General features: G+C 45.2%; 1 protein-coding gene across 1 annotated transcript; it reads right to left on the bottom strand.

Moving 5' to 3' along the window:
- Positions 1 to 9,561: 9,561 nt before the first annotated feature.
- Positions 9,562 to 10,455, bottom strand: PERCC1 (proline and glutamate rich with coiled coil 1). Its single transcript, XM_040355584.1, has one exon. It carries the CDS (start codon positions 10,444 to 10,446, stop codon positions 9,649 to 9,651), a length of 798 nt encoding a protein of 265 aa, XP_040211518.1. The 5' UTR covers positions 10,447 to 10,455; the 3' UTR covers positions 9,562 to 9,648.
- Positions 10,456 to 10,755: the final 300 nt, after the last annotated feature.

Raw genomic sequence — 10,755 nt, 5'->3', positions numbered from 1 at the left:
ACGCTACGCCGCCATAAGTCAGAGAGGCAAGTGCTGTATTCACAAAGCACTTGCCTCCTAACTTACGGCGGCGTAGCATAAATGTGGCCGGTGTAAGCGCGCTTAATTCAAATGAGGATGAGGGGGCGTGTTTTATGTAAATTATTGGTGACCCGACGTGATTGACGTTTTTTTTACGAACGGCGCATGGGCCGTCTGTGTACATATCCCAGTGTGCATTGCTCCAAAGTACGCCGCAAGGACGTATTGGTTTCGACGTGAACGTAAATTACGTCCAGCCCCATTCACGGACGACTTACGCAAACGACGTAAAATTTTCAAATTTCGGCGCGGGAACGACGGCCATACTTAACATTGACTAGGCCAACTAGGGGCAGCTTACGGAAACGGCGTATCTTTACTGCGACGGGCGCACGTACGTTTGTGAATTGGCGTATCTAGTCATTTACATATTCTACGCCGAACTCAACGGAAGCACCACCTAGCGGCCAGCGGAAAAATTGCACCCTAAGATACGACGGCGTAGGAGACTTACGCCGCTCGTATCTTAGCCTAATTTAAGCGTATCTGGTTTCCAGAATACGCTTAAAGCGGAGGTTCACCCTCAAAATGAAGTTTTCAGCATTGCTAGCTTTAACCCTATTTACAGATGATAGCGTTGAATTATTTTTTTTTAAATGCTCCCTTACCTCTTATCTCCTCTACTTCCTGGTTTTCAGCCGAGCGGGGAGTGGGCGTGTCGCTATATTCCCCGACGGCTCTTTGCATTCTGGGAGCTGACTGTGTGTTCTCCTGTGAGTGACGTGCAGGCCATCTCAAATAGCTAGGCGCCATAGTCTCGCGCTAGCTAGGCTGTCATGTGACGCGGGAAGCGGGTCACATGACTCGCAAAGCGCGTCATATGATGAGGGAGGGCGGATACATCTTCCCCTATTGTAATTATCACAGCGGGGCGTGTCCTTTTCAGGATGCCGCTGGCCGTTGTGATAGCAACTCTGCAGTGTAGACGGCGCGGCTCGCCGTCGACACTGCACATGCGTGGGATTACGCGGTGAATGCTGGGAGATCAGCGTTCGCCGCATCCCGGAAGAAGGAACAGGAGGGCTTTAGAGTGCCCACAATTAAGATGGCAATGTCCATCACTATATTTTATAAAATATTCTTTTATGGGAAAAGAAGCAGCAGATTAGTGTTTAAAAAAAAAAAAACGTTTTCCCACAGAACCTCCGCTTTAAATTTACGACGGCGCAGATTCAGAGTTACGACGGCGTAACTCGCTCTGAATCTGCCTAGTAGTTTGCACTTGTAGTGCACAGTGGATTTGCCTTTAGTAAATAACCCCCAGTGCCTTTTTTTTTTTTTTATCTCCCCAAGTTCTTTCCTTGGATCTTTACGGTGAAATAGATTCTGACAACAGATTTGACAAGAAAAGAACTCGCACAATAGTCTAATCCCCAATGCACTCTGGTGGTCAGGGGGCTACAGCTTCTTTCTCCCTTTTTATTTTCCCAGAAACCGACCCTCCTCCTCCTCCTCTATTTCGAAATTAGGTTTTGATCTTTTTATTTTTATTTTTATTTTTTGTTTTTATGTGTTATGCTTGTAAATGTGAGTTTAATATTTGCACTGAAACGTTTTGAAACGATTTGTATGCAAATGCACATGTTCCTGTGAGCGGCAGTGATGGTTTCTGCAGTTGGTGATAAAAATATGGGTGTCGGGATGAATGGTACATAATATCTGTATAGATGGAAAGATCTGTTATTTTGATTGGGTTAAATGACAAGCCAGACCACGTCCGTCTCCTGGATACATAAGCAGCACAACTGTTTGTGGCTTTGCTCTGGGCTTCATTTCTAATGGTGTCTTGGAGTACATTATATAACCGTATATAACAATACTGATGCTGCTGGGGGAGTACAAAGCTTACAAATGTGAACTTAACCACTTAAGACCCCGACCTTTAGGACAGTTTTTGCGATTCGGCACTGCGTTCGCTTTAACTGACAATTGCGCGGTCGTGCGACGTGGCTCCCAAACAAAATTGGCGTCCTTTTTTTTTCCCCCCACAAATAAAGCTTTCTTCTGGTGGTATTTGATCACCTCTGCGTTTTTTATTTTTTGCGCTATTAACAAAAATATAGTGACAATTTTGAAAAAAATTCAATATTTTTTACCTTTTTGCTATAATAAATATCCCCCAAAAATATATAAAAAAAAATTAATTTGTACTCAGTTTAGGCCGATACGTATTCTTCTACCTATTTTTGGGGAAAAAAAATCGCAATAAGCGTTTATCGATTGGTTTGCGCAAAATTTTTAGCGTTTACAAAATAGGGGGTAGTTTTATTGCATTTTTATTATTTTATTTTTTTTACTACTAATGGCGGCGATCAGCGTTTTTTTTTTTTTCTGTGACCGCAACATTATGGCGGACAATTTTGACACATTTTTGGGACCATTGTCATTTTCACAGCAAAAAATGCATTGTTTACTGTGAAAATGACAATTGCAGTTTGGGAGTTAACCACAAGGGGGACGCTGAAGGGGTTAAGTGTGACCTCATATGTGTTTCTAACTGTAGGGGGGTGTGGCTGTAGGTGTGACATCATCAATTGTGTTTCCCTATAAAAGGGAACACACGATCGATGACGGCCCAAAGGTGAAGAACGGGGAAGCTGTGTTTACACACAGCTCTCCCCGTTCTTCAGCTCCGGAGACCGATCACTGGACTCCAGCGGCGATCAGGTCACGGGGCTTCGGACCGGGGCGCGCGCCCGCGACCCACGGCTGGACACTTAAAGAGGACGTACCTGTATGTGCTTGTGCCCAGTCGTGCCATTCTGCCGACACCTATGTGCAGGAGGTGGTCCTTAAGCGATTAAAGTAATACTATAGCTTAGTTTAAAAAAATAACAATCATGTTATACTTGCCTCCACTGTGCAGCTCGTTTTGCACAGTGTGGCCCCGGAACACCGTTTTCTGGGGTCCCTGGCGGGTCTCTCCTCCCCGCTTCAGATTGCCCCTGGTGGCACCTTATGGATGGACCTGTCAGCAGCTGTTGCCCACCTCTGACTACTTTGACTGCCCAGACTCTTTGAGAATTCCTGTGTTCCTCAATGGATTTTTGTACTTGCAGGTCCCACCCCTCCCTTTTTTTTTTATGGGGACTGGCCTTATGACTGTTTGCCAGTGTCCCAGCCTCCTGTAGCTGGCAGCATATGCCAACTTTTTCTGAATTCCTTTATTTCTCAATTGACTTCAAGTAAAATATTTTATGGTACAAAAGTCTGATTATTATTTGTTTGCCAGACTAAGGATCTTCTGCATCCAACACACATCTGGTTATGTTTGATGCTTGTTCCCCCTGCGTGCCATGGTTCTATCTGCCTGTTCCTGTATCGCTACTCTGAGTGAGTAACTTGTATAGCGTTAAAAATGCGAACTACCGTATTTATCGGCCTATTGCGCGCCCCGGCGTATAGCGCACACACCCGAACTTGAAGAAAAATTCCTGGAAAAAAAAAATACTTAGTTTGGATGCCCCTCGTTGGCGTCCTGCCCGTCGTCCATCGGCGGCCTCGTCCGGTCCAGTGTCCTTCTGCGGCCATCGTGGTGTCCTCCCGGCTCGATCCCCGCTTCCCGCGCTGAGTTTGAACCACTGCGCCGGCATATACCGAGCGCAGTACACTCGGGTATAGCCGAGCAGGCTCGGCTCCTCTCGCGTAAAGGACGCACAGGACGTGACCACGAGAGGAGCCGAGCCTTCCTGACTATACCCGAGTGTACTGCGCTCGGTATATCCCGGCGCAGTGGTTCAAACTCAGCGCGGGTATCGGCGTATATCGCGCACCCACAATTTTGCCCTGATTTTCAGGGCAAAAAAGTGCGCGGTATACGCCAATAAATACGGTAAATCGCCTCAAGGCGCTGTATCCAATGTCGTCGTCCAGCCATGCTTCAGAATAGATGTGTCTTAGTTTTTTTCTGAAGGTTCTTTTCCATCCGAATGTCTGTAGGTCGAGCGCTCCATAGCCGCGGTCCTTGGCCTGCGAATCTTCGTTCTCCTTTAGATTTGTAGCGGGACTTGGGGACTCTGTCATGTGACATGGCAGCAACTGGGCAGAACCACAGAACACAAAGTAGAGGGACCGGACAACTGGGTGTGTTGGATGCTAAAGATTATTTAGACACTTGAGCTCTACAATAGATGGATAGTCTGGCTCTCCATTGGCCAGGTAGGTAGGTTGCCTCAGAGGGGAGTGGTTGTCGCTGGTATAGGAGGGCAGGGACCGCTTTAAAGCGGAGTTCCACCTAAAAATGGAACTTCTGCTTAATCCACTCCTTCCCCCCCCCTTACATGCCACATTTGGCATGTCAATTTTTTTTGGGGGGGGGGGGTGTCCCACTTCCTCCTTCCGCCGAGGGGCTGGTAAGGCGAATAGCTTAATCGCCTCATTGCAGCCCATCCCTGTAGGCGAGCGCCTGTCCAATCGGACGACGCCGTGCCGCTCGCGCATTCGCAGTGGGTGCCCGGCCGTGAAGCCGAAAGCTGTCACTGCCGGGTGCCCACACTAGGAATGAAGACGCAGGCCGGCGAGGAGCGGAGCCCCAGCCGGCGCGTCGCTGGAACCGTGGAGCGGGTAAGTGTCTGTTTATTAAGAGCCAGCAGCTACACTTTTTTTGTAGCTGCTGACTTTTAATAAACTTAAAAAAAAGGCTGGAACACCCCTTTTAAGTACATGACAGGTGTTTTAACCCTAACCCGTTTTACTGAATAATGTTTTGTCATAGTGTTCCTACTGAAGGGATTTTACACCACTTCCTGTATGAACAGAAAGTGAGGGGAAATCTCTCCAAAAGAGTCGCAGAGAAAAAAAAAAACAAATCTGGCTGTATTGTCTCCTTCCCCACTGTGTGTAACACTAATATATAATTTTAGAGAAATAAAAAAAACAAAGAAAGTTCGACTAGCGGTTCATGTAAGAGGCCCATTCTTGTAGTGATATGCTGCAGTGCGTTTTGGAAAGATCCTCCCATGTTGGTGGGTTCCAATTAGAAGTTGATTTAAATTGTGACAGCCCTGAAAATACATGGCACCCTATTAAAGTGGAGTTCCACCCATAAATATAACATTACATCAGTAGTTTTAAAAAAATGTCATTAGTCCTTTAAGAATTTTTTTTTTTTAGATGCCTTCAAAGTGTTGTTGCTAGGCAGAATAGTTAATCTTCCCACTTCCTGCACCTAGGTGCTTAAGCTTCCTAACCTACACCGCACAGACTCCTGGGAATGTAGTGGGTGTAACTTTCCAGGAGTCTGTGCACTCCCCAGTCTCGAAGAATCATGTGACTTGGACAGTACAGGTGCTGAAACCTGATCTGAAACCTATTACACTGCTTGTGCAGCACTGAGCATGTGCGAGATCTGCAAGGCTGAAATCCAGGAAGTCATACAGTCTGGCTTCATGATGCCCACACTTAAGATGGCCCCAGTCAATTTCTATTTTATAAAGTGTCTAAATGCTGTAACAACCTAACAAAACGGACCTTAGTTTACAGACTAACTTTACTAGAATACATTAAGCTTGTGTATTACAGGGGTATTTATATATAAAAAGTGAAATTGTGGGTGGAACTCCCCTTTAAATTGGACACTATACTGCTCTCATTGTAAACATGAATGAAAGGCAAAATGTAATGTTCACCATCACTGGAACACACGGTACAGACAAAACGGCTCCAGGAACAGACAGAGGACCACGCTTCTTCACCAAGTGACCACTAGCTATATATGCCAAATACTCCGGATCCCCACAGGGTTATCACATTGTGTGTGTGTGTGACGTCGCAAGCAAGGTGTGTGTGTTTTTTTTATTTTCCTTACAAATTATTGTTTAATATCATCTGAATATGTCCCAAACATTGCTGCTGTTTTCTGAAATCCTTTTAATAAACCACTTTGTTCAGTTGACTCCAAATGTCTTTGGCCTCTTATTGATTGCTGTACTTTTTATTGAACAGAAGATGGCAGTGTACTACCACTACATGTTTTTTAATATGCAAAAGCCATAAAAGTACCGGTATACCACGTAAATAATATATATATTAGGCTTCATTTCCACTGGCGTTTTTACAGCCACTTTCTTTAGCCTTTTTTACAGCTTAAAAACGCCTGTCCATGTTTATTTTGTAAAAAACAAAAACGCTGCGGTAGCGTTTTTGAGCGTTTTTTTAATGTCTGGCGTTTTTACAGCTCTATTGCTGGAGCCACAGAACGCCCTGGTCCCGCGTTTTTTTTTTTACAGCTCAAAAACGCCTATGCCATTTGCAGCTCAAAAACGCCTATGCCATTTGCAGCTCAAAAACGCCTATGTGGGCATGATGCCATAGAATAACATGGACAGGCGTTTTTAAGCTGTAAAAAACGCTCAGAAAAGTGGCTGTAAAAACGCCAGTGGAAATGAAGCCTTATAGTTAAACCTTGGTTTGAGAGTGTTTTGCAAGACGAGAATTTTTTTTTAATATGTTTTGGCTTGATAATATACAAGCGATGTCTTGATATAAGAGTAGCGTCATGTCACAACTGAGTATAAAAGAGAAGAGAGGCGCCTCTAAGTGTAGCAATATGGTTACATTTAATGAAGGTACAACATTTAGCAACTTATTTCTACACTCTGGCCCCTTTCACACTGACGCGTTTTTCAGGCGGTTTAGCACTAAAAATAGCGCCGAAAAAATCCTACCGTGCCGTCTTCAGTGTGAAAGCCCGAAAGCTTTCACACTAAAGAGGTGCGCAAGCATCTTTAGAGCGGGGTGCTTACTGCTCCTCCACCGCTCCTTCCCATGGAAAGCAATGGGAAACCGCGGTAATACCGCCTGCAATGCGCCTCTGCAGAGGCGCATTACGGGCGGTATTAACCCTTTTTCGGCCACTAGCTGGGGTTTTTAGCGCCACTATACTGCTAGCGCACCTCCTGCGCCCAGTGTGAAAGTGGCCTCAGAGGCGCCTCTCTTCTCTTTTATACTCTGGAGCTCTTGCTGGATTTTAATTCTAATCTCCTTGTGGAGGCTTCCGTTTGTGGACATTTTATGGTTACACAACTTATCACATTGCTATAATCTTTTTTATATGGACTATAAACTGAAAGACCTATGAATAAATGGGTTGTGGAACGAATCATTTTAGTTCCCATTATTTCTTATGGGGAAATTTTGCTTTGAAATAAAAAGCGCTTTGGATTAGCATGTTTCCGAAACAAATTATGTGCTCGCAATCCAAGGTTTTACTGTATGTATGTATATACACGCTTTATGAAGGGCACAGAGGCTGCATATGGTGGGCACAGGGGCTGCATATGATGGGCACAGGGGCTGCATATGATGGGCACAGGGGCTGCAATTGATGGCACAGTGAGGCTGCAATTTGTGTTTTTTTTTTTTTCCCCTGTGTCTTTCAGAATTTTTTTGCCCATTGTCCAATCAACATTAAAGACGGCCCTGGTTGGGGGTCTCTGTTGATGGGCTTTCCATACTCATACTTTTCTATGAGGAAGCAAAACCTGCTTGAATCAAGTTGGATACACCTGTCAATGAATTCTGAATGACTTTAGAAGCAGCTCAATCTGAAGTCAAAATGACGTCATCAACACGAGAGCAAAGCCTGTTGACACAGGTCCTAACTCCGCCCCTCTTGATGTGATGCCACGTTGACCGCGGCAAAACCAACAACTCCGATGGTCATAAGACCAGCAGTCTGTTTGGAAAAAAAAAAGGCTTTGCGTGTATCGCAAGAAAAGAATGATGATGCAAAGAACTGCTGTAAAGTAGGACGCTAGCAAAGGTGATACACAAAAGCTGAGCATTACAATGGAATTTCCTTTAAATGAAAATCACCAACAACAGCATACAGTTCAACACTGAAGACTACTTTATCAACAAAGTTGAAACATGGCAATTTAAAAAAAAAGCCCAAAACAATTTCTGTAACAACACCAAATACCTCTCAAGAATGTAAAATAAATAAATAAAAGTAAACATTTTTAATTGTTAAAATGCAATTCATGGTGGCTCTCCGTGGGTTTCGCTTGCTGTCGTGTTCATCAGGAGTCATCTGGGTCGAATTTCTTTTTAAACAAATTATGTTTGAATATTTTACCACACCAGTCTCCAGTGGCGGTGCGTCTATAGAGGGCGCCGGAGCGCCGCCCCCTCTCTCCTGCACCGCTCTATCACCAATAGATAGATTCCTGCATTGCATGAATCTATCTATTGTCGCCGCTGCCACCCACTATTCAGGTGTCCGCCCCTTGTCGGGTGCCGGGCATCTGAATTACAGCGGTGGGGGTGTTTTTGGAAGCGCCTGATTAGAGCCACTCTAAAAGGCTTCCAAATTGGTAAACAGCAGGCGCAATGCTGTGCGTTCGCTGTTTACACAGTGTTGTGTTAGAGAAGCGAATAAATCGCTTCCCTAACACTGACCCGCCTCTCGGCCAATCAGGTGCTCGAGTCTGGTTACCGTGTCACCTATCAGGCGTCCAATCCTAGCAGAGATGACGGGAAGAGGACGGGAGAAGACATGGAGGACTCGGAGCGTGGAGGACAGCGCCGAGACAGGTAAGTGCCGGGCGGGGGAGGGGTGGCACACTGGAAGCAATTGATGGGGCACACTCGCGGCAATTGATGGGGCACACTCGCGGCAATTGATGGGGCACACTGACGGCAATTGATGGGGAACACTCGTGGCAATTGATGGGGCACACTCGTGGCAATTGGTGGGGCACACTGGCAGCAATTGGGGCAAACTGGCGGCAATTGATGGGGCACACTCGTGGCAATTGATGGGGCACACTGGCGGCAATTGATGGGGCACACTGGCGGCAATTGATGGGGAACACTCGCGGCAATTGATGGGGCACACTTGTGGCAATTGATGGGGCACACTTGTGGCAATTGATGGGGCACACTTGTGGCAATTGATGGGGCACACTTGTGGCAATTGATGGGGCACACTTGTGGCAATTGATGGGGCACACTCGTGGCAATTGATGGGGCACACTCGCGGCAATTGATGGGGAACACTGGCGGCAATTGATGGGGAACACTCGTGGCAATTGATGGGGCACACTCGCGGCAATTGATGGGAAACACTCGCGGCAATTGATGGGGAACACTCGCGGCAATTGATGGGGCACACTCGTGGCAATTGATGGGGCACACTCGTGCCAATTGATGGGGCACACTCGTGGCAATTGATGGGGCACACTCGCGGCAATTGATGGGGCACACTCGCGGCAATTGATGGGTACAGTAGCTGTGTTTGATGGCACAGTGGCTGTGTTTTTTTCAGTTTGTTTGTGCCCCCCCAAAAAAAATTGAGCACCAGCCACCACTTTTAGACTCTGTTTAAAAAAAAAACTGTTGTTTTTTAAATATTTTACAGTAAAACCTTGGATTTCAAGCATAATTTGTTCCCGGAAACATGCTTGTAAGCCAAAGCACTTGTGTATCAAAGCAAATTTCTCCATAAGAATTAATGGAAACTCATGACGCTACTCTTATATCAAGACATTGCTTGTATATCAAGTCAAAATGTATTACTTTGTTTTACTGCAGTAAAGTCCATGCATTGACCTATCTACTGTGAATTCACCTAAAAAGGTCCCTAGAAGCGCCATGTAGTTCATTATGAGCGTCGGATGTCCAGTTTTCCAGGAGGTCACTAAAGTCTGGTGTATTCGTGTTTAACATGCATGATGGATCTGGAGATGGTTCTTTCCAAAATGAAAGTGGCAAGAGTCTTCTATGCATGGGAACAATATGTGCATACTTCTTATCTAGTCTTTGTTGCCTTCCATCCTTGGCTAGGGATGACTTTTGTTTTAAGTATTTACGAAGGCCAAAGTCAAACAGCTCACACAGGGGTCCAAGTTTCTTTGGGTCTTCTTTTGCACAGATGGTTTTTAATATCTTTTCATCAAATTCGACTGGAGGTGTAAGTGGGTTAAATAAGTCCTCCTTCTCCTGGTTTTTGTTCTGAGCCATCCTTACCAGATCATGGTAATACATCTCCTGGCCTCCTGACAGGCGGGGAGTAAAGTAGTCTTCATAGATATTGCAAGAGTCTGGGTCTTCATCCTTGGTTTTCTGCCCGAAATATCTCTGAATGTCAGAGCTTATAAGTTCGGAAAACGTCAAAAGTTGCTTGGTCATTTCTGTGCTCTCTTCAGGAGTTGGGACCTGGTCAAAAGAAACAAGGGTTGACCTGAAGGTTGTTGGTTCTCCATCTGACAAGTCATCCATCTCCTCTTCGTCCAGAATTTCTTCTTCCTCTTCAGAAGAGTCCTGGAAGTCCACATCCTGAGTCAGATCCGGGAGTAAGTATGGATTCTGAAAGGACGAGGGGAATTTAAGCTCCGCGAGGTTGCGTATCACGCCGGTTGCCATTGCCTTCAAGAAATAATCTAAAAAAGACAGAAAAAAATTCAAATGTCTTTTAAAAAACCAAACAATATTGACTATATGATAAATAATAACTAATGCCACGTACACACGATCGGGAATTCCGATAACAAACCTGTGGATTTTTTTTATTTCCGACTGAATGTTGGCTCAAACATGTGCAGAAAAAGAGTCGCCCTTGGGACTTTAAATGAGGTGGTCACAGTTTGCCACTGAGTAACAAAAATAGTAACAGTATACTTTTTTTATTAAAATAGATGTACATACATGAATAATACAGCATGGCTGCTGCCG

This window comes from Rana temporaria, chromosome 6 (genome assembly GCF_905171775.1).
Source record: "Rana temporaria chromosome 6, aRanTem1.1, whole genome shotgun sequence".
Taxonomy (NCBI): Eukaryota; Metazoa; Chordata; class Amphibia; order Anura; family Ranidae; genus Rana; species Rana temporaria.
Note: the sequence above shows the minus strand (reverse complement) of the source record. Positions and strands in the feature narration are given on the sequence as shown.